The following is a 27,782-nucleotide window of genomic DNA, read 5'->3' on the forward strand; positions in this document are numbered from 1 at the left end:
ACTCTCTAAACCTCCCGTTAGACTGGTTGGGCTAGCGATAGTTGTTCAACTGGCTGACAGGCAGCCGTCGCAGCTGAGACTTGTCTATCATTACTCAGAGCACCGAGAGCGTGTGACCGACTGGCTCTATCTGGTTAGCTTTAGTTGTCGTGGTAAGAGAGGTACAACGGAATATATTTAAGTGCAACAAAGAAGACATGTAGATATCCTCCACCTGTTATTTGCTACATCGAGGGGCTAAGTTAGCTAACATCAACGTTAAGGTTGACTGTTAGCTCGCATTAGCTAATTGTGTTAGTTAATGTCCCTGCTGCGTATCATTGCAAGGTAAGTTGAGTTCCTAATTTATTAACTCTGCGTATATTAGTATTTTACAAAAAAACCTGTCTGGTTGTTCCCTAGAGCTTCGGAAGCTATCAGTGCTCTACTTCGCAGCTGGCAAACTTAATAATAATTGCTGTCGAAACAGTAAACATATCCCGTTAGCTAACAGATCAACTGGTATAGAGCTGCGGCAGCAGTAATGTCAGTGAATGGTAATGTGTTCTACTTTCCATATCGGATGATAGAATTATAAACTAGGTAACGGAATGGTGAGAATTCGAGTTTTGTTTTTAAATAGGTTACTGTGACATTCATTATTATTTTATGGGTTGCGACACTCGAATAGCAAGCCCTAGATTAAGTTCTCCCGCTGCTCCTTATCCGGAGCTTGGGTGTTTGGTTTGTTGTTTAGTCATTGTTCATACTCTACTATTCACGATGAAGTAGATGCCAGAATTGTTTCATGTTATATCAAAAAGTGGTATGGTATCTCCACAATGCGTGGTTGTCTTAAATGGGGGGGATTGCTGGGTTGCTGATTGACGTAAGGAAACAACAAGATGTATGAGACAATGCAGCCATAGCTTTAATGTGCGCCTGCTTAGCGGTAGGTTTCAGGCCTGTGTTTTGACATACCTTTCATATAACCAGGATAAGATCAGTCGTTCCTAACATACTTCAGTTGTCTAACGCGAGTAGTTGGGCAATGCTTTATTGAGATAATCCCTTGACACTAACGGGTTACACGGCGTAAGAATAACATGAGCTTTGTGGTGGGCTGATGACTTAGCTGTGAGTGACCCTTATAGCTCCTTGTGAATAGCCTGTAATGGAATAAACAAGAGCTAGCTAATGTCAGTCTTAATATTGTGTCCATTGGTCATGCTGTGGATCAGTGACATGAGTGGAATATGATGTAAAGCCTTCTAATAAGACCTAATCAGTCTGTGTGGATTTCATACAAGATACATTAACATAAGTCCTCCATAACTTCCTCCTTATCAAATTCTGCGTGTATTTGTGCTTTTCCTACAGAAAGAATGTTCCATTAGTGGTTTTATTAATTTATAAACCACTAAATCAATCAATGTACCACAGTAATGGTTTGTGGTCTTTAGATTTAACTATTACAAAGATAACATAATTAATTAGATTTATACAAAACGTGACGCTGATTTTTAAATGTGAAGCTGTTGCCTTGTTTTCCAATTAGCATGTAAGTCTTTTATAGTATCAACTGTGTCTCATTTTAGTGCGGATATGATCTCCTCTCCACTGTTGAATGAATAAGAGCTCACTGTAAGCTTATCTAAGTAAAACTGATTGTGTACTAGTGCTACACATTAATAATCGGTAAGGATTCCAACATTTCACTTTTTCCCCTAATTTCCTTTGTTTGCCTTTGTGGCCTTTACATTCATACTGTGACATAATTATTAGGTATGTCCCGATCACCTTTTTTTGCTCCCGATCCGATTCCGATCATTTGATGTTGACAATCTGCCGATACCGATTTTTCCCGATCTTTATGCAATGCATTAAGAGAAAAAAAAGGTAACAGATAACGGCTGGTCATCCAACGCGATGAATTCAGCTATCTTGGCTGTTATTTTGTTGGCCTTTTCACTGTTCTGGGGCAGTTTCTCTTTCCTTTTAAAAGTCTCTGAAAGTGTCGGTTGTTTCAGTGCCGTTACCTGAGTGGCCGCTGTGTACTCGTCGTGTTGTTGTTGGTGTTTGTTTCTCAGGTAGCGTATTAGATTGGTCGTGTTGAACGTAGCTCTGTTCTTTCCACCACGCGGAACCTCCGCCTTGCAAACATTGCATCTGGCTGTTACACTGCCTTCGCTTTCAATTTTATAATACTTCCAAACTCCTGACATTTTCTCTGTCCCGACTCCCGAGTCACCAGCTGAACGTAGCCTCTCGTTAGCTCACGGCCCGTCCACACAGCGGCGTGCGTTGACGCTTCCCCATTCACTTTGAATGGGGTGACGTCACTTTTAGCCGAAATGCATCGTGGGAAGCGACGTGGAGCGTAGCTGGCGTGGCTCACGGCCCCTACACACGGCGGCGTGCGTTGCCGCTTGGCGTGTCTTGAGCTTGGGGAGTCAACGCGAGCAGCCCGACCAACAACCAACCACATGAATGTCCCGCCCCGGACATACAAAGCAAAGCATTCATGCTACATCCATGCTGGCTAAATATACTGTCTATGCTTGCTAGCTGTCCATTCAAACGAAATACACTGGATATAAACTCCCCAAACAAGCGAAAACCTACCAGTTTCCCCCACTTTCTTTGCCACCTCCCCCCATGCCTGGCTCCTCCGGTTTGTATCCCTGTATGTTCCCTACCGCCACGATCATTTTCTCCTCCTTTTGTTGACATTTGGGAAATAACTGCGGTCTGGCTCTCCCAACATACACCCGGTTTGATTGGCTACTGCTTGTACTGTCAGATTTACATACGAGGGATTTGATTGGCTGACGCCTCCGTCGAGGCGGCAAAAGTAGAACATTGCTCTACTTTTGCAGCGAGCACCTCGAGAGAAGCTACGCTTTGCTCCCGCAATGCAGTTCGGCGAATCGTGACGTCACCCCATTCAAAGTGAATGGGCAGAAGCGTTGAAGCGGCAACGCACGCCGCCGTGTGTAGGGGCCGTCACTGCAAAAGTTGAGCAATGTTCAACTTTTGACGCCTCGGCGAGGCGTCAGCCAATCGAATCATATGCCAGTACAAGCTCTAGCCCAGGGATCACCAACTACATTTGTCCAAGGGCCGAAATGTAACTAATAGACACTAACGCGGGCCAGCGATTTTTATATAGCCCAGAATTGTATAAATAGTATTCAGATTACTTTTGGAATACTTTCTTTTTCCATAACAGATGGGTATGTTTTGGTGAACAGGAGACACTTCTTTTACTGTTTTCATGGCTTATCAAGAACTCAAACACAACATCTTGGTGTCATTCTGACAGCTCTCTCATCTGCACCCACATAAAAAACATCACCCGGACTGCATTCTTTGTACTGTCTTAAAACCTTTCCTTGGAATATGTTATGCATTGTAAGGTGTCCTTGCGTGCTTTGAAAGGCGCCCCTAAATAGAATGAATTATCATTATTATCTGAAACGATGTAATAACTTTTAAAACTTTTTCCAGTCACTTGCCCCATGCATTCAGCAGCAGCAGGACATTCACTTTGATTTCATCCCGTTATGAAATGTCATCATTTCGACAATAAAGAAATGATACATAAACGTTATCTTGCACATTTTATCTAACCATCTCCGTTTCTAACTTTCAATATATTTGAAAAGAGATCTCTCTCTCTCTCTCTCTCTCTCTTATCTGCATGCGGGGGCGGGGCCTCACAGACACGCTGCATATCTCTCTCGCTCACAGACATGCTGCAGCGCTGTGCAGTGTGCACACAGTTCTGCCGGTAATGAATATTACATTTTGTGAGGAAACTTTTCCACCAATAATTCCAATAAGTATTTCAAAATGTATTCACTTCAGGTTTACGAAAGTAACTGTAATCAGATTACTCGTTTTTCAAATGTAACGCCAGCTGAATACAGTTAGCCTACTTGATTTTTGTATTCTGATTACGTAACGCCGTTACATGTATTCCGTTACAATCCAACCCTGCTTCTAGGCTACTGTCCCGCAGCTCCAGCCTCTCTGTTGGACTCTGTCGCAGCGCGGCTACTGCTGTGGTGCGGAGCGCATTAACCAGACTCTTCACAACGAAGGATCACTTCTTCTTCAGGGGAGGGAAGGTTTCGCAGTACGCAGTCTACTGTCCCGCAGCTGCTGCCTCTCTGTTGGACTCCGGTACTGCACCTTACTCACGAGACGTTGTAAACAAAGAAATGGGTGGGGGGCGAACGCAGTAACCACTCCGCCAACGCCACAGTCACCCCCGTCGTGCGGGCCGGATGAGAATGTCTGGCGGGCCGGATGTGGCCCGCGGGCCGCCAGTTGGTGGTCACTGCTCTAGCCAATCAAACCGCTGCTTGTGTGTCAGGGGCGGGAGATTCATGTGATTGGTTGTTGGTCGAGTTTCAGACACGCCCGCCGGCAAGCGTCAGCGCACGCCGCTGTGTGGACGGGCCGTTACTGCTAGTATTAGACACTGCGCCCACTCTGTTGCCAGATTTGAGAGAAATAAGCAACCAGGTCTATGAAAACAAGCCCAAAGAAAGCAACACATACATAATGTTGTCTAATTTTAAACCAAAACTAAGTCCTCAGGATGACTTTAAGACGTGAACATGGTCATTTTTGTTTTGTAACATTAAATAAAAAAAAATGTTTATAAAAATAAAATTCCCGATCCCCGATTTTTTTTCTTCCGATCTTTTGAAAATCACGTGATCGGCTCCGATCCCCGATCACGTGATCGGATCGGGATATCTCTAATAATTATGAAACCATACTCTGATATCGTGTGTGATAATCAAAGCTGAGGCACTGAGCTGTTGTTAATGATTTACAGACTAATACCAACAAGACTAGTATGTGCAAATCTGTGTTATCAGTCATCAGGATTGTTGGAATTCACGCCATGTATGACTATGATTATCTTAAAGTAGGTTTGGAAAAGCAGCCAAAACATTCAAAACTATCTTAAAACAGTTTTTAAACTTTGACCTACATATTGATTACATTAATAAATCTATGTGGACATTTATAATTATTGGATACATAGGCCACATTTAGTTGGTTCTCATTATCTTCAATTTACTCTTTTAATATGGTGCCAAATCATCACAGAAGTCCTCTCGGGCCACTTTTCATATATCTTTGCCAGCCTTGACCATACTCTGTATAATATTATTTACAGAGACCGCACAATAGGGGTTTAAGGTGTACCTAATCCCTTTTTTATTTTTTTGACATTGCAAATGAGTTTATCATCAACACTTTATAGAATGATGAAGGAGACTTGATCAGGAAACATTTTAGGAAAGTGGTGGCATATTAAAGTCAAACATGCTCTTAGGTTCAAGGCTTTACAATGTGGAATGTTTTGAAGCAACACCTGTTATTATTGGTCACTGTGTTCTTGGTATTGGAGATAGAACTTTTGAACGGTTGATTACATCTTTTCATGCAAGACACACGCAATAGTTTCCTATTTTAAGAGAGTGGTTTGCTTGAATTGCCTATCATCATCTTCATATTATTATATTAAGGGATAATCATTTAGTTAACTTGATGACAAATATGAGAAACTGAGTTTCTCCAGAAAAAAGAAATGCAAAAGCACCACTTTAAACTTTTGTTATCAGAGATTTGCTCATGAGTTTCTTATTAGTCATTCAGCCTATAAAACAAAAGTACTTATCTACTTAATAAATGCTTCCTTAGAAGGTGTTTGGTCATTATGTAGATGATAGACTACTAGTGTAAAAGTATTGACCAAAACCAATTCAACTTACTGTTGGCACTTAGTGTGTCCATTTTTTAGTTGTATTTGTTTTTATTCAGTTTAGAAAGCGAGGTAGCACATCTCAATTTGTGGTTGTTGTACAACTACTGACCTAATTCATAATCCACATTTTAAAGCATTTCTTCAAATATTTACCTTATGAAGATTTAAGGAGTCATGACTCTTGTATGCAAACTATAGATTTACAGTATGAATGTGTGTTGTTGCTTATGGTAGATGGGGAGCAGGCACAGAGTCTCAGAGACCTTCACTATCTCCAAGCATTAAGATAGAGGTACACTTAAGAGTCTGTATTATCAGCATATAATAAACATGCAGCTGCCTGCATGGACTTGATAGTGTGAATGTATTGTAGGACATTTTCATTTAATTGGTCTAGGTAGGTAGACTCTTGGCTCTGATAATGTTTGTCTAACTAGAGAATAATACATGTTATACCACACAGACAAACCCTATTGTTCTTGCATCTTAAGCTGTAGAGCAAACGGCAAACTGACTGCAAAGTGAGTTTTTAAACGGAGAAGTATGGGATTGTCTCCCCCGCTGCCTTCATTCCCTTTTGTGTTTGTTTGTATTTTGAAAATGTGTGCCAGACTGATGGTACCATAGCAACTAGCGTCAGGTGGAAAGGTGGCACAATACTTCTGTTCCACTGAGTCATGCAAACACAGTGCTGATACAAATGGTTCTTGATATAGAAAATATAATAATCCAAAAAGGAGTTGTAGTCTAAAACTTTTCAGATATCAAATATATATATATATATCTATATCTGTTCAGCCAACAGAAGCACATTCTAAATCTCAGCAGAGTTGAGAGTGGATTGGATTTCACAAAACATCCACTTAGTGTTAAATGTGAGGGATAATGCGAGTACTATTATTATTATTATTATTATTATTATTATTATTATGTCTTTCACTTTTTTTTGCTGCAATCATCTGCCTAAATTCTACTTGTACTTGTCAGGAATCATGGTTCAAATGATTGAACCATGAACAGACATCTTGGATCCCTGTTTGGCTTGCATCATGCAAGCGCACAACAACATGCTGGGGCTTGTATATGCCCCAACAAAAGTAGTGTTGTAGAAAACTGCAACGCAAGCAAACAAACAGGGATGTACAAATCAAACAGGATTTAAGGCAATTAGTTTTGGTGCCGATATAACTTATGTCTGTTTAAGGCAGGGGTGTCAAACTCAATTTCATCGCGGGCCACATTCGCATAAAGGTTGCACTCAGAAAGGGCCGGTTGTAAATATATAATATATATATATATATATATATATGTAATAATGTATATATATATGTAATAATGTATATATATATATATATATGTAATAATGTATATATATGTAATAATGTATTATATTACATTATTGCCTCTGCATTGGATTATTATCGGATATGATAATAACTTGGTAATTAACTAGGTCTGAAAGCAGAAGTCCAGGGCAAATAATTGCAAGTCTCTTCAGCATGTCACAAAACAAGATGCATTGTGGGACATGTAGTTTATGGGCAACCTGCTTCTGTAAAGTGGCATGTAACCGTATAATAAACGTTATATTCTTTGCAAGCTCTTGCGGGGCCACATAAAATGAAGTCGCGGGCCGGATTTGGCCCCCGGGCCTTGAGTTTGAGACCCCTGGTTTAAGGTGACCTGTTAAAGATTATTGTTAAACAAATGGCCAAGAAAAAAAACGCAAAGGGAAAATCTAAAAACAAAGTGTAAACTAAATACCAGGACTGAAAATATAATGCAATCCTGTGGTAAATAACACCTTACAAAGTGTATAGTCCTGAACGGCCTGTTGACCTCGCTCTACTCGACTAATCAATGATAACCCTCGACCCTCGGATGCAAATGGTTATAAGGTTAAACTAAAACAGATAAAGAACTCTACTCATTTTCAATTTGAGTTTATGCTACACTTGAGTAATACTTGTGTGTGTGCCTCATGGTGGAATACAGTAAATGTTTTGGTTGAAATGTAATCTTTCTAAATTGAATCCTGACATTTCTGTATACATTTTTAAAGATTAGTCGTCACTTGAAACACAACACTTCCCGTGACACTGACAGCCTTACTTTACCAACTACTTAGGAGTTCTAAGTTGTTTTTGAAACTATCTTAAGTCCTTTTCAAGAGGTTGGTGTTGCATGTTAAACAGGCTGAACTGTGGCAATGGCTCGAGGATGTGCAGCAGTGTTGTTGAAGGCACAGGGGGGTATGTTGTGTCCTCCTTAGGTTGAGACCGGTCCATTTGAACCCTGCGGTCTCTATCGGCTTATTGTTCGGCTCTGGCTGCGTCCCTCTCCAGTGATGTCACAGCATTCCAGGGAGCGGATAAATGAGTTAGTGTTAGGGCAGATGAGCAGCATCGTGAATGCTGCTGCTAGTAGTGGGTCGAAGGGCACAAGGAGCCTTTAGCACTGCAACTGTGCAAACCCTCACCAGAACACCTACACGCCTCCTCCGAGCCCTCGGTTCACTCAGTTTGTTGTAAAATATGACGACTCTTATGAGGTATAGCCTTCAGATCCAAATAGATACATTTCAATAAGATGGAGAAGGTATTTTTAGATTTCAGGGTTTTCTGTTCGTCAGTCAACTATCCTGCTGTATAAGTCAACTTAGCAAAGACATGTTCATGGACTCATGTGGTTACAAGTATGTATTGGATGGCTTGTGTTTTAACCAAGCAATACTTTGCCCTTGCACCTAATATTTGAGAAGACTTAAATTGGTAATTTAAGTCCATTTCCTGACCTAAAGCATCCCTGTCTGAGTCAATGAAAGTGAACCTTAGTGTTGGTAGGAATTTTCAAGAAGTCTTTTTTTAAGCCTGGAGATCTATTGTAGCACACTTCATTTGTGCTGTTCGCCAAGGCAGAAGAAAAGGTTGATATCCTATCTAGGATTAAATGTGTTTGTTTGTGTGATTCTTTTACAACTAGTCTGAATGCTTAAGGCTGGAAATACCCTGCTGAAGTCATTGGGCTTCTTGCTTTAGTGTTGGGATCAGGATGTTGTTATAAAGATACATTTCTCAAAGGACTTATTACTCCTCATACAAGATTCATGCTTTATCTATGTTTTCCGTCATTACCCGTAAGGTAGCTTGATTTTTACTGGAATTATTAAGAGGCCGGACGGAAGTGTTTTAAGGTACATCTGAATAGGAAACATATCTTGATCTCGCTTAAACAGGTAACGGTTAATGGTGTGAAAAATAACTGGCAACCAGGTGTATAGAGAGTATACAGTGTGACTACAGTTATTTTACTTACATTTGGGACAAAGTTGACAATGTGTCAATTGCAGATATGTTGTCCACTAACAAGGAACAGACCGCATATAATGCTTTAAAACATGTGGTTAAAAGCAATGGCATGTGACTGGTGACAAGACAGAAACGTCAGCATTAGTATAACGGGAAGGAAAAAAAGAAATGAGTGTTGTGAGTGTGTTTTCTATCTCCTGTCCATTTCTGTCTGGGGTTAGTTACTCTTCAAATGTTGCACATGATAGATAGTGTGACCTATTATGCTAGACTGCAAAACCATTAATCAGCATACTGAGAAGAATCCTAATAATGTTGTCTCTTCTTTACAGATTGTCAAAATGTTGCATTGAGTAATGCACCGAGTGTTGATATTCATGATGGTGGTCTGGGGGGTGCACGGATGCACCAATTCAGGCAACTGCCCCCCGACCCTGACGCCCAATTCCACCTCCAAGGACTTCTGTTATTCCGCCCGGATTCGCAGTTCAGTGCTGCAAGGTTTACCTTTTGGGGGGGTGCCTACAGTCCTTGCCCTTGACTTTATGTGCTTTTTGGTGAGTCTTTCTTTCATTTCTTATCTTCAAGTGTCAGAATTGAGGTAAAACACTTAGAAGAATGTCTTTTTAAATGATAACACTCTCAAGGAGTTATGCAACCTTTCTCTGTAATGTAAATAAAAGGACTAGGTGTGTGTGTGTGTTGACAGTCACTGTTTATGTTGTACTTGTAGGGGCTGCTGGTTGTATTCTCCTTCCTGAGAAAAGTAGCGTGGGACTATGGGCGCCTCGCTCTGGTGACTGACGCTGACAGGTAACTAGAAAACATTGCACCCTTAGGTCCACATCACAGTTTTTTACATGTTATACCTGCTGAATTCACAGCTAATAATTGTTTGGAATAGTTAACTGTTTGGAAAAGTGTGTTAACAACAATAACCAACCTAAACAATTTTGTTTGGTAAAAATATGTTTTTGTAAATTGTTCCTCAAATGTTTGATAACTGTGTTGACTTAAAATGTATCCCCTCTCATAAAAATGCTTTGTTTAACATCTTGATCCTTATGTGATGTCAGGCGTTTTACAGTTGCAGGAGCAACAGGCATGCTAAGGTTTAAATGGAACTTTCGGTTGAGCCTGTGTGACAAGCAGCAAGTCAGGAGCCTGAACCCAATGCCTCTGCTTGACACAGAGCCATTGTTAGGCATTGATATGATTTAACTTTATTTAGAAAAGTGTTCTGTGTTCAACAGGGACACATTATGAAAGAAGCCTTGTGGCTGCTGACCCCTATTGATTTATCTGTAAAACACACGTGTTATCAGTGTTTGATCAGTAATTGGCAGAGGTGTGGACTCGAGTCACATGACTTGGACTCGAGTCACAAATTTGATGACTTGAGACTCGACTTGACAAAATCACAAAACACTTGCAACTCGACTTGGACTTGAACACCAATGACTCGGGACTTGACTTGGACTTGAGCCTTCTGACTTGAGGTGACTTGATACTCCAACATGCCGATCGCGAGCTGCCGTTAGAAGAGCAGACTCCCGTTGGGGAGAGCAGAATCTTCAGCCTCTTGCTGAGAATCCTTGCAGGCAGGGGCGGGTCTTTATTTAGCTGGGCCACCATGCGGCCAATCATATGCGAGGACACACTAGGATCATACCATTATGTGAAAGAAGGGTGGGGGGCACAGCATGTGTAGTGGTACAGGCCAGCTGCACGGGGAGACGGGGAGCCGGATTTAAATGTAAGCGCGTCGGAAAAAGTCAAGAAATGAGCGAAAACCAAAAAAAGAAGCAGCATCTGGCTGCTTTGCAATGATATTGGAGAAAGAAAAGCTGAGTGCAGGATTTGTAAAATGGTTTTTGGTAACCACTCAGGATTTATTGTCAGAGGTGGGAGAAGTTCAGACATTTAAAAAAGTTACAATCAGGGTTCCCGCAGGGTCTTAACAAGTCTTAAATTTGATAATCTGAATTTAAGGCATTAAAAAGGTCTTAAATATGATTTAGAAGGTCTTAAAAATTATCGGATTTGAAAAGTACTTCTGTGTTGCGATAGCGTCTAAATGTGTTTTGGGGGAAATGTCCGGGCTGCAAAGTAACCAGTACGGTAATAGCCTTTCAGTTCCCCCCAACAATTTGTATTGAATTAAATCAACATGGAACCAGTAATCACTAACTTTGTTTCCCCCGGCCCTTATTGGAGAACACCCAGCTAGTAACCTAGCAACCAAGCTTCAGCTCATGTAGCCTATCTTCGAATCTACATAAAAATTAATATGGGGAAGTGTCAGTTCAACCGTATTTGGTTGGAAAACATCTCATTTAGTGCTTGGTTGAAACCAGTGGAGGGGAACGTGTTTGAAGCCCGCTGCACCTTTTGCAAAAGAAATTGGCGTTTGTTTTGCTAATGTAGCGTTAGCTAGTGGAGCAGCTCCCACAACAACACCGGGGGACCTCCGGGCGAAGTTTGGGTCTACATCAACCCTAAAAGCGGAGGTGCTGTAAACGCTAAATACCGCAGCTAAACACCAATGATACAACAGCAACGATGAAATAGTGTAGCCAAGCCTTTCTTTCACACACAGTGACGTCACGAGCTACCCACAATGCAACGCGCGCCATATATATATAAATATGCCATTTTCCTGGAGGTGCAAATATCCTGAAAGTGCAAATATAAACAGCTAGCTAACGTAGCCAGGCAGAGCGCACTAGGTTATTTTTCTGAATTAACGACCGAAGAAATCGCTGCATGTCTTCGGATTACATCTCTGGATTTGAGGGGTGTGCTCTAGGTCGTTACCAGCGTAAACTAGAGCTGTGTGGGTTGTCGGATTGCCCTTACAGACTGCCTGCAGATGTATGGAAAAAAGAACCTTGAAAGTGGCCTTCGATTTTGGCTGCATCTACGTTTAAAACAAATAATAATTTGAACAGTATCTTTTTAACTGTTGATTACCCTGAACGTATAATTCAACTGAAAAACCAATACAAACATTAATTAAATAAATTATACATTACTAAAAAATTAATTAGATCAAATATGTTGTAGTGCACTGTCACAACCTAGCAAAGCAAAATAATCGTTTTTTTCGATTATGTTGTTTTCGTAATTGTGGCAGGCCAAAATCCAGAGGTGTGGACTCGAGTCACATGACTTGGACTCGAGTCACCAATTTGATGACTTTGGACTCGACTTGACAACATCACAAAACACTTGCGACTCGACTTGGACTTGAACACCAATGACTCCGGACTGGACTTGGACTTGAGCCTTCTGACTTGAGGTGACTTGATCATTTAATTCAGAGGTCTCCAACGCGCCGATTGCGAGATGCTGCTAGAAGAGCAGACTCCCGTCGGGGAGAGCAGAATCTCCAGCCGCTTCTACTCTTGCTGTGAATCCATGCAGGCAGGGGCGGGACTTTATATTGGTGAGCCACCATGCGGCCAATCATATGCGAGGACACACTAGCATCATACCATTATGTGAAAGAAGGGTGGGGGGCAGATGCTTCAAAGACAGCATAGTGGTACAGGCCGGCTACACAGAGCGACGGGGAGCCAGATTTAAATGCAAGCGCGTCGGAAGAAGTCAAGAAATTAGCGAAAACCAAAAAAAGAAGCAGCATCTGGCTGCATTTCAATGATATTGGAGAAAGCAAAGCTGAGTGCAGGATTTGTAAAATGAAAATAACCTTCAGAGCAGGGTTTTCTTTTGTTAACCACTCAGGATTTATTGTCAGAGGTGGGAGAAGTTCAGATCTTGTACTTGAGTAAAAGTACTTGAGTGTAGGAATACTCGGTTACAATAAAAAGTCCTGCATTCAAAATGTTACAAGTAAAAGTACAAAAGTATTAGCATCAAAATTACCACCTACAGAGTGAGATTCAGGTGTTCTTTTCCCCATTTTTAGTCATATTTAGTCACCTTCATCCTGTTTTTATTAATCAAGTTTTAGTCGACTAAAAGTCTGAGCATTTTAGTCAAAGAAAACTAATTATTTTAGTCTACTTTTTGTCAATGAAAACTGTCGAGTCTTTTTTAGTCATCAGATTATATAGAACATTTCAGTCAAACTAGTCTAGCCAAAACCAATAATTTGTCATTTTAGTATATATAAATAAATAAGATTATATCTTGTCCTTATTTGATGAAAAACACAGGTTGAATGATTACGAAGCTTTGCAGAGAGTATCTGCTCAGGTTTGTGGTGTTATGGCCACATTGCTTCCCTTCTGATGAAACAATGCATTCGCTTTTTTCTCCGCCTCATTGTAGCGAAAATGGGCCCAAATATCACACAGACTTTTTCGTTGTCAGTCATTTTTACGGACAGGATCGTAACATTTCCGTCATAATCCATTATTACCCGTCGAGTGCACAATTTATCAATCACTCGCGCTGACGGGGGGTATTCGGTTAACGCGAGTGCGACCACTGCTCCCAAGCCCTGTTGTTGCCATTTTATTTTCTGTTAAATAAGGTTAGTTAGACCCGAGTCTTCCTGACAGTTCATATTGTGCCGCTGCCCGGTGTAATTCAAATGTACCGCTGCGCGCAGCACAGACAAACAGCTGCTGCCCAGCCGCAGCACCGGAAATGGAACTGCTGGGAGAAAAACTGACTATCAGAGATGTAACGTTATCTTTGATAATATTTCGTCTCCTCATTTTTCGTCAACGAAAGTAAAGAGAGATTTTGGCATAGTTTTTATTTAGTGAACTACATTTTCGTCTCGTCACTTTTCGTCAACGATATTGCATGATGATTTCGTTACAGTTATTGTTTACTGCCGTCGGTGCCGCTCGTCATCGTCTCGTTTTCGTCATGGGGAAAAAAAGGTCGTTGACGAACATATTTCGTCAGAGTTTTAGTCAACGAAATTAACACTACACAGTGGAAATAAACATTCTGTCACCTCAACATCAGGGATCTTATACATTAAACTCCTTCTGAATCAAACCGTCACGGTAGCCTTACCTTACTGATCCCTCTTCAAATAGAAAAAAACATGTTACTTTACCAGCAGAGAGAAAATGGATTATTAAATTATTAATGTGACTAATAAAGAGCGGTTTGATTATTAAGAATTATTCTGTTGATCGATGTCATTACATTTGGTGAAAAGCACATAATGACTTGTTAAAGACTCGTTTTGTCAAAGTTTAGGACTTGGACTTGACTTGAACTTGCCCATCCTGATTTGAGACTTGACTCGGACTTGAGCGCAAAGACTTGAGACTTGACTCGGACTTGAGCGCTGAGACTTGAGACTTGACTCGGACTTGCAAAACAATGACTTGGTCCCACCTCTGGTAATTGGCCCTTGGTGGCTATTCATACTAGATGCTATATGACCCTAGACTATTCAGTGTCCTTATTCTAAAGGGTAATGTTAGTTTTGTGAAGCAAGCATCACAAGGGTGACACTCCAGACAGGAAGTCTGTCAGCAGTTTCACTTTTGATGGCAATAATGCACTCTGACATTGTCATGCTTTGCCACTTGTGTCATGGTCTGTTCACCTTGAGATAGAAAGGACAGACTGCTGTTGCAATAAGCCTGAAATGGAAAGAAACTAAACCAATGAAACCATTATTTGATGTCGTATAACCATTTTTTAAAAATATATTTATAATGATATTTATATATAGAGGTGAGGACATTTCCTGATATTGCTGCGAGTCAAACCCCCATACTGGGCAGCAGAGGCCCCTTATGGGCCGCCAGCTGTAACCACTGAGTATCCGGCAACCCAGAAACCATTATTTATTCAAATCAATTTACTGCACCACTTAAAAGCCACTGTCTGCATCCAAGCCCAGTGGAATGTGGATTTTATGATGATATGCAGCCAGATATATTGGTATAATTTGAGACTGATGTCTGCACATTTATCAAATAATAAGAATGGTTATGGAATCGGTCAACATGGGCTGATGCAGTGCTCCTTTTTAAACTTTTTAACTCATGAGATGAAACAGGATAATCAAATTGGGGAGAGAAGAAGCTCAGACATTGCTAAAGACCTCTTTGACTGTAAACCCTGCAAAGTATGTGACACAGTGCTCCATCACCTACATCCCCCCGCTGTGTCTGTGGGATCTTGCAGCTCCACTATTTTTGCAGCTGCATGTGAGCAGAGAACGGGGTTGCAGCGTGGTGGGAGGATGGGAGGGGGTGGCAGCATGGGACACTTTGTAACAGACAGGAAATGTAGTTTAGTTCTGAAAAGTAAATACACTGAACAAAAATATAAACGCAACACTTTTGTTTTTGCTCCCATTTTTCATGAGATGAACTCAAAGATCTAAAACATTTTCTATATACACAAAATAACCATTTCTCTCAAATATTGTTCACAAATATGTGATAGTGAGCACTTCTCCTTTGCCGAGATAATCCATCCCACCTCACAGGTGTGGCATAGAGGTAGGGTAATGTTGTGAATCGAGTGGCCCATGGTGGTGGTGGGGTTATGGTATTGGCAGGCGTATGTTATGGACGACGAACACAGGCCACTCGATTCACAACCTTACCCTAACCCTACCCCTACCCCTCACACCAGATACTGACTGGTTTTCGGACCCCCCAGACCCCCCCAATAAAGCAAAAATGCACGTTTCAGAGTGGCCTTTTATTGTGGCCAGCCTAAGGCACACCTGTGCAATAATCAGGCTGTCTAATCAGCATCTTGATATGCCACACCTGTGAGGTGGGATGGATTATCTCGGCAAAGGAGAAGTGCTCACTATCACAGATTTTTTTCAGATTTGCGAACAATATTTGAGAGAAATGGTTATTTTGTGTATATAGAAAATGTTTTAGATCTTTGAGTTCATCTCATGAAAAATGGGAGCAAAAACAAAAGTGTTGCGTTTATATTTTTGTTCAGTGTATAACCTTTACTAGGAAGACTTGTCAATCAAGTAAAATGTGTCTGAGCTACTGAGGACATGATGCTCAACTTAAATAAATGCAGAGTTTATTATAGCATAGGTCATAAATACCTCTAGATTTTCTGTATTATGTATAGCAGAATGAATAGCACCCTTCATTGGTATGCCTGTGGTGTAATATGCTTCCTCAGTGTTTCTATGAACCAGCACCCTAACTGGCCAACAGGGCCATTCCCCCTTAACTAAGCTGAATGGCTTTGTTTTGCTTTTATTTTCACCAGAAGAATGGATCAACGATACAGTCGGCTGGATGATCGGGAATAGTATGTTATCGCTCCATATCGTGGACTCACTGCCTGTTTCTTCTCTCCTTTCCTCTCGCTGTAGTTAACCGAACTCATACCTCTTGTCCACTCTGCCCAGGCCGCTGTGGGTTTCCGCCTGTTTTCCACTCTTGATGGTTTAGTTTGTTTCCCCCTTGTCCTCCAGAAGTCTGCCCGTGCCAGGCTCTCTAATCATTCTCCCTCTCCTCGTCACTGTTGTATGTCTGCTCTCGGGTGCGCCTGTCCTATCTCGCTGTCCTAATCAGATCTGTGTGTGCTAATCTCTGTGTTGACCCCCTTCTTAAGCCCCGACTTCTTCTCTGTGAACGCAGCGCATGAGCCTCACAGGCAGGATGCTTACGGGGAGAGGTAATGTTACGTAGATAGTAAACAGGCCCTGACACGGTGCAGCTACAGTAAACCCTGTGTACTTAGATCTGAGAGGAACCAACCTGACTTCTCCTAGGAATGTGCGAGAGGAGGACTGGCGGTGGATTACAGCCTCAGGCTCTCTCCTCATTCCACTAGATGTCTCTTAGAGCCCTGTGTTACGTCTTCCTTTCATGGAGTATTGAATCCTCAACTTTGTTCGAATTCCAGCAGTGCGTGGCTCATTTTCATACTCCGTTATGATTAAATTGACATCACCTCCCTGGGGAGTGCAATCAAACGTATATAAAAAGGCAGGGGTGTCAAACATATGGCCCTTGGGCCAAAACGGCCTGCCAAAAGTGTCCAATTCGGCCTCCAGGATGACTTTGCAAAGTCTAAAAATTACAAAGACTTTAACTGCCATTTATTTATTTTGTATTTATAGATTTACAATAATTAATAATTCCCACTGTAGCTTGTATGGTGGTGTTAGTTCAAGTGGTCAGGATAACTACACAGATGTGGAAATAATAATAATAAATCTTTATTTATACAGCACCTTTCATACAGCATGTGGCAAAATGGCACACATAACAAATTTAAAACAAACAACAATAAATTCCCATTAGATCAGATGTTAAGACCTTTTTTAAAACAGGTGAAAGATATGATAATAAAAACGATAAAATAGATAATGTTTCCCTCGGGAAAATACAGGAAGACGAAATGAACTGATACAACAAAATATAAAAAGAAATGAATGTAAAATAATTTCTAGATCTTGACCATTTGTGTTGATCATTAAGTAATGTTGCTCAGTTCCAGATACCTGTGACTAAATGTTGTGTGCCTTTGTAGACACACTGTGATCTGTAAGTTGTAATGCACGTGTATATGATGAACTGAGGCATACAATGGTTGAAATTGCACTTGCAAGAAATGTCAGGTTGTTCATAATATTTTGTATATAAATAGTGAATTCAATAGTGCACTAAAACAAAGGGAACAATTAGGAGTTATTTGTAGTTTATTATGCTATGACTTTATTGGTCCGGCCTGCTTGAGACCAAATTGGGCTCTATGTGGCCCGTGAAATAAAATGACAAACTCCATCCAACTGCCTCTTAATGATCACTGGGTTTCTGCTGTTTTCTGTGAGTGTTCTTCTCTGTAGAGCTTTGCCTTCTAACTCTTTATCACAACCTTTCCTCTGACAGTGATGGTGTACTCAACCCGTGTAGAGTAGACTCCTAACGCTGCATGAAATGTGGCTGCAGAGATTGAGCCTGTGCTTGACTGGTTAACCAAACCCTAATCCTGTGGCCAGCTCACGCAGGTTAAACAGGGGTGAATCTCTCCAGTCCATTTCAGGGCGTGTGTGTGTGTGTGTTTGGTGTTGTCATCTTTTCTGCACTAATTATTCCACTGTCCTGGGACACGCAGTCCTGGGACTAACATCCCTGTATGGTACATACATGGTGTTAGTTAGTTGTGTAAAATCCTGCAAATACTATGTATTGTTTTTTCTTCACACAGTGCCACTACCATGACATCAGATGCAACAGAACGCTACGAACGCCTCACTTCAGTTTCCAGCTCTGTCGACATCGATCAGAGAGACACTGTAAGTATGACAGTTTCTGATGCATTTTCTTTCATTTAAAATACACGTTGGTTCCTTGTGATAACTGTCACATCTTCACCTCTCTCCTCTCTTTCCCTTTTAGGGCTTCTGTTCCTGGCTAACTGCCATCTTCCGCATCAAGTGAGTCAACCTTCTCAAGGCTTATTGGAAATAATAACAGTTGGTAAAACATTGATTCAACTGGATATAAAATGTTTCTGGGTTTTTTCTTCATATTGCTGTCTTTTTGTGTGGTTTCTCTTTAGAGATGAAGAGATAAGGGAGAAGTGTGGGGAAGATGCGGTCCATTACCTTTCCTTTCAGCGACACATCATTGGCCTGCTGGTGGTGGTGGGCGTGATGTCGGTGGGCATCATCTTGCCTGTTAACTTCTCTGGAAACTTACTTGGTGAGTGGTTTGGAATAAACTATTAGGGGATACTTTTAGTTAAAAGTTAGTCTGTTAATGTTTGACTAGGTGAGTCTGCCTTTTCTCGTTTGTATTTCACTTGCAGCTATTATCTATTTTTGTGTACTTCTGTTGGGCTGCAGATAAGCAGCACCAGTGATGATTGACAAGTGATTATCATATTTCTTCTTTTTTTCCAGAAAACAATGCCTACAGTTTTGGGCGAACCACTATAGCAAATTTGGATTCAGGGTGAGTAATTCTTGTACCTTTACTTTATACTTCTCGAGATTCAAGGCTTTATCGTCTTGTGCACATGAGCAACAGTGTAGATATGGCAATGAAAAACTTAAGTCACAGGCTCCTCCACCAGTGCAACATATATATATATATATATATATATATATAGAACAAATAAAACGGATACGATAGTGCAAGAGAATGTTTTGAGATGTGCAAGTAAATACAAATAAAATAGAAATAGTGCAAGAAGAGTCTATATACAAGTAAATGGAGTATGATATATTAGATAAATAATTAGCAAGATGCAAACAGCTGAATGTTCATGGATATTCTTTACAGAGTTCAGGTGTTTATCGGTCTTATGTCCATGTGGAATGAAACTGTCCCGGAGTCTGGTGGTATACTGTACTTAGCCTTGAGTTGAGTCTTCACTTCCTAATGCTGTGTCACTAAATGCTTTCCCTTTATTTCCTCAGAAATGCACTAATGTGGCTGCACACCATCTTTGCATTTCTCTACCTGTTACTGACAGTGTACAGCATGCGACGGCACACCTCAAAGATGCACTACAAGGAGGATGACTTGGTGGGTGTACAATGTCTGTCACATACACTCCCTGTACGCACAGATCGCTGGGAGAATTGTGTTGCTAATTTCCTCCCCGTCTTCATTTCCCCGCAGGTGAAACGCACTTTATTTGTCAATGGAATCTCCAAATACGCAGAGGAGGCTGAGATAAAGCAACACTTTGAGTAAGCAGTCTTCAGGATCACTGATATTTCACGACACCGATAAGCCGTATGAGAGCCATGCCTGATCCTGTTAAAAGCAGCTGTCTTGTGCTGGCCCATTCGATCACACAATGACAGGCCTATATGGCTAATTGTGCATAATAAAAGCCAGATGAGCAGGATCATGCTAGTCATGTGTCAAGAGGGTCAAAGACTGAGGAGGGGGTGTTGGGCTCAAGATAAATTGCATCAGTGAAAATGGTTTCTTTGTTCTTTTCTGCAAAAATAGCCACCATGCTTTAGTACAGAAGGAACATTGTACAGGGAAAAGAAACAATTATAAAAGCATTTTACTGTTTGTGGCTGTTGCATTCATATGCTCTTTGTGAGTAGCTAATGTTATGGTGGTAGAGATATGTCATCTTTAGTAAATACATGTTGCCGGTGTCAGGAATGTGTAAGTTAAACTCTATGCCCTTCTTCAGGCAGGCGTATGAAAACTGTGTTGTACTGGAGGCTCGTATCTGTTACAATGTGGCCAGGCTGATGTACCTCAACTCTGAAAGGTAACAACAATTAACATTTAGTGCATACGTGTGTGATTGTTTAGCCATTTTGGATGAACTTGGCTTCTTTAAGTGAAGTAGCCCTTCCTCAGTTTGACACAGCTGATTTACATTTTTTGCATACAGGAAGAAGACGGAGCGCAGCAAGAAATTCTTTATTGACCTGCATGCCAAGGAGCACATTACCACCATGATCAATCCAAAACCATGCGGACATCTTTGCTGTTGCATCATTAAAGGCTGCGAGCGGGTAAGACTCATATTGAGGGACTGCGGATGGAAAGTAGCTCAAAGCTAAATCCGGCATATTTACGCTTGGCACATTTATTGTTTTAAGTGTTCATTAATGTGCAATGTCCCTACCAAATAAACGATTAAATAAATAAATATATTGTAGCTATATATCAGAGCAACACACTCCTGAACCGTGTTAACACGCTGAAATGTACAACATTTTTTGGGGAAAGATAAAGAAGGCATCTTGTTGTATTTACAGTACACAATACACCAAAACATCTATAATATATTATTATGCTCACTACAAACTAACTCCTCAAAATAAACATTCTTCATTTTTTCTAAAAAAGAAAGCTGTGGTTTGAGTGGATTTAGACTACATTAGAAGATAACCATGCAGTTGATCGTGTTTTTATTTAGTGTTATTCATTAATAATGCAATGTAAATGGCTTCTCCTTTTTAAAGGAAGAGGCAGTGGGCTACTATACCAAACTGGAGTCACAACTGAAAGAGGACTACAGGAAGGAGAAAGAAAAGGTGAACAGGAAGCCCCTGGGAATGGCCTTTGTCACCTTCCAGAACGAGTCCATCACTGCCATGTAAGTACATTTTACGTGGGGTCATATTTATGAATACACATCTGTGACGTTTAGTTTAGCAGATTATTTCACCCTCGGTAAAGTCTCTACTTTGTTTTGTTGTAATTTCATTTTCAGAATCCTAAAAGACTTTAATGCCTGCAAGTGTCAGGGCTGTCAGTGTCGCCGGGAGCCCAAGAGCTCTCAATTCAACGTCAAGCTCCACACACACAACTGGACCGTCAGCTACGCCCCTGATCCACAAAATGTCTACTGGTGAGAACACGTTCAGCTCATGTCGTCTGTCTGACAACAGGGCTAGATAAATAAAACAAAGTTTCAATATGATCTAACTCCGCACATTTGAAAGGGTGGATGCATTTTGGCAGAAGGAAGGCAAGTGCCTAAAGGGAAATCTACAGGCACAAACTTGATTTGTATCGCTTGGAATAATCACTTGAGACTTTCTCTCTCAAGATGACAAAGGATTTTTTTAGCTGTGGTGTCAGGTTACCGCGCAGCTGTGTCCATAACTGCGGGTCATCGCCCAGAGTCAATCTAACCGCTGCATCAACTCCATCCCACAGGGAGCATCTGTCAGTGGGAGGAGTCACCTGGTGGCTCCGCTGCCTGATCATCAACATTGTCCTCTTCCTCCTCCTCTTCTTCCTCACCACCCCGGCCATCATCATCTCCACAATGGACAAGTTTAATGTTACCAAACCTGTGGAGTACCTAAATGTGAGTCTTCCCTTATGAGTGCAATCAGTTCAGGTGTTCTCATCTTTGCCGAGCGTTAAGTCCATGCCATCACATCACGATTTAGGCACTCTCAATTAGTAATACAATATGTCCACCACTCTCTGATCCGTCCTCCAGAATCCAATCGTCACCCAGTTCTTCCCCACCCTCCTACTGTGGTCCTTCTCCGCCTTACTGCCAACCATCGTCTACTACTCTGCCTTCTTTGAGGCCCACTGGACTCGGTATGTTTGTCTGGAGTCAATAACTCAGCATATATATATACTGTAGTCAATTATGTATTCCTTTTTGAGGTTAAGTGTGTTCTGTCTGCCCCGTTTCTATTTTAAAGACATGTCATTATTTCCTCTGGCCTTACAGGTCAGGAGAGAACCGGACCACAATGCATAAATGCTACACTTTCTTGATCTTCATGGTCCTGTTGCTGCCCTCTCTCGGACTCAGCAGGTATGTTTTTGACTTCTTCCCTGCAACACAATGAAATGTGAACCTGCAAATGAATTCATCTTGGGCGGGCTGAGTAATTGAGCTGATGCCTTTCTCTCCTTTTGTCTTTGCAGTTTGGATGTTTTCTTCCGCTGGCTTTTTGACAGAAGATTCCTGGCAGATGCTAAAGTTAGATTTGAGTAAGTAGGAGCGTTCTCTGGATGTTCAAATGCAACACTCTAGCACTTGGAATAAAGCAGAACAGGATGAAATATTTACACCGTAACCATTTAAATACCATAAATAGTTCAAATTGTTTTATACAATTACAATTACCAATACAACATAAATCATGAAACATACAGAAATAACAAAAACAATAATAATAGTTCACATTTTGTTTGAAAAATAATGATTTAATACTGTTTTTATTTGATCCGTTTAGCCAAACCCCCTCTAGGTATAACACATGTAAAAGATTTTGACATTTCATTGGCCTCTGCATAATGCATTTCCAAACCTGAACGTAAGTCTGACTTCAGTCCTTTTGTGATGCTGACTTTTCCTTTCCTTTCAAGGTGTGTGTTCCTTCCTGATAATGGAGCCTTCTTCGTGAATTATGTCATTGCGTCTGCGTTCATCGGTAATGCCATGGATCTGCTGCGGATCCCCGGTCTGCTCATGTACATGATCCGCCTCTGCCTGGCTCGCTCTGCAGCAGAGAGGAAGAACGTCAAGAAGGTGAGTGTGACCTCATCCTTTATGGGTCCATGCAGGGCAATATATAGTGATAGTTTATAGATATCGTGACGGAAGACTACATACCGTCTTACATCTTCCATATCACAATATCTCAAAAGTGGTAACTTTACTGTAATGGCTGCATTATAATAAAGTGAGGACATTTTTCAGAAGTTACATGAGTTATTATTTGCTTTTTCCAGTTTACACATTACTAATGATTATTCATCAATAATCTCACTGTGAATATTTTATGACGGCGTCAATAGTCAACCCTACAACAACATCGGAACATTTAAAATTGAGTATTTGATCAAAAACACTACGATATTGTATTTTCTCTTTATAGCCAAGTCCATGACCTATAAGGAAGTTTGGTTTAAAAATAAATCCCTGCTTATAACACATTCCAACACAAACATCTTTTCTGGAACTTAATGGGGGAATTAAATGTCATAAAATACGAAAAGAATGGGAAGTTCTACTTTGACATTAGGTTGGAAATATTGATGTTTTTTTTATGAGATGCACGTGATCTTGCTTGTGAAAAAGGGATGTTTAGATTTTGGATTTTCTTTTAATTCTATAATTGTGTCTGTATAGCACCAAGCCTATGAGTTTCAGTTCGGGGCAGCCTATGCCTGGATGATGTGCGTCTTCACTGTAGTAATGACCTACAGCATCACCTGCCCCATCATTGTCCCCTTTGGTGAGTTCTGCCATTTATTACCCCCGCTGGGGGTCTCTGCAGTTTCACATCAAGATAGTGTGCTTATCAAATGACTGTTAGAGAAACAGACAGAGGCCGGGGGCATTCAGTGGCTCTGTGATGCATACAAAAGCTTATCCGCGTGCCTAATGAGATTTGTTCCGCTAATTGTGTTGTCCCTTCTCTGTGCAGGGCTGATGTACATGCTGCTGAAACACCTCGCGGACAGGTACAACATGTACTACGCATATCTGCCGTCCAAACTGGACAAGAAGATCCATTCTGGAGCGGTCAACCAAGTGGTGGCTGCTCCTATTCTCTGTCTCTTCTGGCTTCTGTTCTTCTCCACTGTGCGCTCCGGTAAGATGAGGACTCCATCTACAGGCCACTAATGTCCTAACACATGCCCACATTTATATGCACACTTTTATCCAAAGCATACGAAGTACATACAACTGAAGAATCCCTCCATTTCTTTCCCCAGGATTTTCAGCGGCTACATCCATGTTCACGTTCGTAGTTCTGGTCATCACAATCATTATCTGCCTCTCTCACGTCTGCTTCGGACACTTTAAATATCTCAGTGCTCACAACTACAAGGTAAGAAAATCATCCTCCTGTGCATATTATTCCTGTTTCCTAAACTCCGCAGTATTTGACACTAGGGTTATACTCAGCTGCTTATGTAAAATGCATGTTTTTCCTTCCTAGATCGACGACCAGGAGATAGACGGGCGGTTGGAGAACGGGCGTCCGCCGTGCGTTACTACAACCAACAAAGCAGGAGTATGTATTCATTTATGTTTATTTTATAACAATATAAGCCTCAATATCAAACAGTGGAATGAGATGGGACATACTTCTCACTTTCATTCTTGTTTTTTATATTTTAACAACTTTCAAAAGTTTCTGTTCATTCTATCGTGCTAAACTGGCTATAGGGTGAACTATCAGTAACCATATGTCAATAGAATTAACTTTTTTGTTGTATGGAGATCTTAACACGAAGCAGAACATAATTAACCTTACTTTTTCTCCCCTACAGCAAATGTACATAGCTGAGGTTCTCCAAGACCCAAATTCAGAGGGGGGGTCAGGCAGTGGAGAGGAAGATGGCCAGGGGTCCTCGCAGGACGAGGAAATAATCAATGTGGAAAATGGCTTGAATGAGGACTTCCAGTCTGGTGAGGACAGCCTCATTGAGAATGAAGTGCGACACTGATACTGACTGGAACAGTTAAAAACCCCCTAAGTTTAACTTGAGGAGTGCACTGAAATTATGTGAATTTAACTAGGAACTGAACCAACAGTTCTCCAAAGCATCTCAACCTCCATCGAGGGACTTTACACTAACCTAAGCACACTGTCTACTAAGGATTTAATGGATTGTCGCTCAAGGACTCTTGCATTTCCTTCACTGGATCTCACCAAACCACATCTTCTGTCTGTGTACCTGCAGAGGGAATCTACTCTGAAAAGGCAAGGACGGCGACATGATGTCCTTCTGCCCCGAAATAGCTGAGGAAAGCCCCAAACACTGCACATGGACTCATGAAAGAAAGACACTAATGCACAAATGAAGCATAGTTTGCCTTGTTTTGTAAGGGGACTGATATTCTGTGTGTATTTCCCTAAACATATTGCACTTGAATGAGAGAACCTGTCCTATAAGCTCTACTTTCACTAAGGTACTGTAGTACAGCATGCCTTCAAAGTTCAAATGGTGGAGGGATGTTCCTAAAATCCTTTGCCAGTATTTCTAATTGTCTGCACTAAATGCTTCCCCCGAATAAGCAGCTGGATTTGAGACGAGAACAAGTGATTTCACAGCAGACAGCTTGGTCCGTACAAATGTGATGTTCTCAAAATAGTTCTTCCAATTCCATAAAAGCCTTTAGAAAATAAACAAAGAAGATAGAAATTGCTACTAACACTCCTGGATGCTACGACACTGTACAGCTACAAAACTGGATTTGTAAAATAGCCTTTTTTTTTGACATGGTATTTATCTGTAGGCATTGAATTTGAAATGCTATCAAGCTTGATACATCCCTACACTTTGGAAGAATATAACCCATCTCTTGGCACACTACATTCATCTTCCGTTCATTCTCTGAGCCTGAGTTGGGACTGCTGTTGGACTGCTGCTACTGATGTGGCCCTGGTGAAGGGAACCCCCCCCCCCCCCCCCCCCCCCCCCCCCCCCCCCCCCCCCCCCGGGCTGCAGCTGGAGGACTGGAGGCCCGGAGCCTGCTGATCCTTCTGTGATGCTCAGAGGATGAAGAGAACAGCCTTTGTTTTTTTTTGTTTTTTTTGTTCCACTTCATATGATACTGGACTGATTCTCTTAATTTGTTGTCTTCCATTTGTATCTCTTTGTTCACATGTTTACGTCTTCATGGAGAGATTTAGAAATTAGCATTGAGTGTTCTACTGATTTATGAATAAGCTAATCTATATCTCATCACTCAGTCTTCTGCCAGGTCCTCTCCATTTATATCATGTAGGTAGCATTTTGTTCCAGTTGTCATCCAGCATTGTTATGGTTTCCCCATTTGCAATTACTCAAGAGTTGTATAATGTTTAGCTCAAATTGTGTAATTTCTGGTGACAACTTATCAGATCTTAGGCTTGGCCGAATAACTCTCAATACTACTATGCCTCCCCCATTGAAAGCAAATTGGAAGATATATGCATTATGTTGCTTCATGAGTTGTGATAAAATTTGCCCTCTATTGTACATTCCATTTGCAGATCCAGTTACTAGCATTGTCAGGCCTCCGTCAGAGCTATAGTAACTTCCAGATCTGCCTCAGCCATATCAAACAGCTTCTTTTCAGGAATCAGGTAGACTCAGACAACATCACAAACACAATTTAACAATTTATAATTTAAAAACAAAGTGCTTACACAGTTAGGACCTTACTCAGGATTTATCAAGCTTCTTGTTTTTGTCATTTCAGTTTTTCCTAAGTAAAGATGACACCATGAGCTTCCCTAAAAAAGAGGATTGTTGGTAGAGCAAGGCTGCAGACAAAGCACCACTATAGTGTGCCACTGTGGATGAATTGTTGTTTTTGGGCCATTTATATAAAACTTATTATCCAGATGCTCAGAGAACCACTGTGGGAAATGTGCACTAATCTCACTTTCACTTGTATGATCGACAGAGAAGGGCCCGCCCCCTGTGGGTGTAATGATGACAATGGTGAACCTAAATTGTTTCCATAATTTTTCCATGGGTATATTGGCACCATATATGGGTAAATTATTATGGTACTAACGAGAGAGTTGTTTGACACCCTTGAGTCTGGTGCTCTTCTAGTCATGATAAGGTGATTTTATTTTTATACCTCTTCATTTTTATACCTCAGAGATGTCATGAAATCTCTAAATGTGTCCTGTCTAAATCTAAATCCACTGCCCGGCTCTGAGAGAAATACCTAAAAATCGTATAATGTCTAATATCTACAGTGTTTAAACGTTGAATGTAGGTTCATTTCAAACCTTTTGGTAAGTTAAGTGCGATCGCTGTATTTACACAGCTTCAACAGGAGGGTTCACTATAGCTAACCAGCAATTAAAGTGTCATACTACAGAACTTGATTGTGTCCAGTCCCATCATCATGGCATTTCATTTGTCAGTCTGCAACGATTTCCACTACTTTTTTTTTTTGTGTGTGTAATTCCAAGTCTAGGATCCTCATGAGTCCTTTTATTTTAGATTGTGTTTATAAGATCTGTATAGACGGTGGGAAATGGATTGTTTTTCTGAAAAGCTAGGCACTTTCTAATAGAAGTTCTCAGCTTGTTCTACTGTACTATGTACTCAGAATGGGTAGTAAAGTGTCTGTGTATCAAACTGTGCACAATTAGAATGTGTCTTTGTGTGCTTGCCTTTTATAGTTTTACATTTTTCTAGATAGGAAGAGTAACAATAGCAGATCTCTGCAATTGACAGTCTCATTTTATTCTTTCCAAAGGGCTGTCTGTGCTACGGATATATACTGTGCTCCCACCCCCCCCCAGCTCTTTGAACAATAAATCTGTATTTAATCAAGTTTGA

The 27,782-nt window shown here is 41.0% G+C and overlaps 1 protein-coding gene across 5 annotated transcripts; it reads left to right on the forward strand.

Moving 5' to 3' along the window:
* Nucleotides 1-27,776, forward strand: tmem63ba (transmembrane protein 63Ba). Of its 5 annotated transcripts, none has more exons than XR_011644570.1 (25): nt 1-327; nt 9,411-9,635; nt 9,812-9,891; nt 16,276-16,317; nt 18,226-18,313; nt 18,417-18,454; nt 18,580-18,722; nt 18,923-18,974; nt 19,442-19,550; nt 19,647-19,717; nt 20,182-20,262; nt 20,389-20,512; nt 20,966-21,099; nt 21,217-21,354; nt 21,666-21,819; nt 21,958-22,064; nt 22,201-22,287; nt 22,401-22,466; nt 22,845-23,007; nt 23,611-23,716; nt 23,909-24,076; nt 24,201-24,316; nt 24,428-24,502; nt 24,762-26,563; nt 26,680-27,776. XR_011644570.1 is itself a non-coding variant. In XM_034101030.2 (25 exons), the coding sequence occupies exons 2-25, from the start codon at nt 9,435-9,437 to the stop codon at nt 25,211-25,213; spliced, it is 2,520 nt and encodes an 839-aa protein (XP_033956921.1). In that variant the 5' UTR covers nt 1-327; nt 9,411-9,434; the 3' UTR covers nt 25,214-27,776. The 5 variants fall into 5 exon arrangements, 4 of the variants coding, with proteins under 4 accessions (XP_033956921.1, XP_033956922.1, XP_033956920.1 ...); XM_034101030.2 differs by having other exon boundaries at nt 24,762-24,900; nt 25,176-27,776; XM_034101031.2 differs by having other exon boundaries at nt 16,279-16,317; nt 24,762-27,776.
* Nucleotides 27,777-27,782: the final 6 nt, after the last annotated feature.

Source organism: Pseudochaenichthys georgianus, chromosome 15 (assembly GCF_902827115.2).
Source record: "Pseudochaenichthys georgianus chromosome 15, fPseGeo1.2, whole genome shotgun sequence".
Lineage (NCBI taxonomy): Eukaryota > Metazoa > Chordata > Actinopteri > Perciformes > Channichthyidae > Pseudochaenichthys > Pseudochaenichthys georgianus.

Coding starts and splice junctions, on each gene's coding strand:
- tmem63ba (XM_034101030.2), top strand. CDS start 9,435: ATGCACCGAGTGTTGATATTCATGATGGTGGTCTGGGGGGTGCACGGA. Junction 24,317..24,427: donor TCAGTGCTCACAACTACAAG/GTAAGAAAATCA, acceptor TTTCCTTCCTAG/ATCGACGACCAGGAGATAGA. Junction 24,503..24,761: donor CTACAACCAACAAAGCAGGA/GTATGTATTCAT, acceptor TCTCCCCTACAG/CAAATGTACATAGCTGAGGT.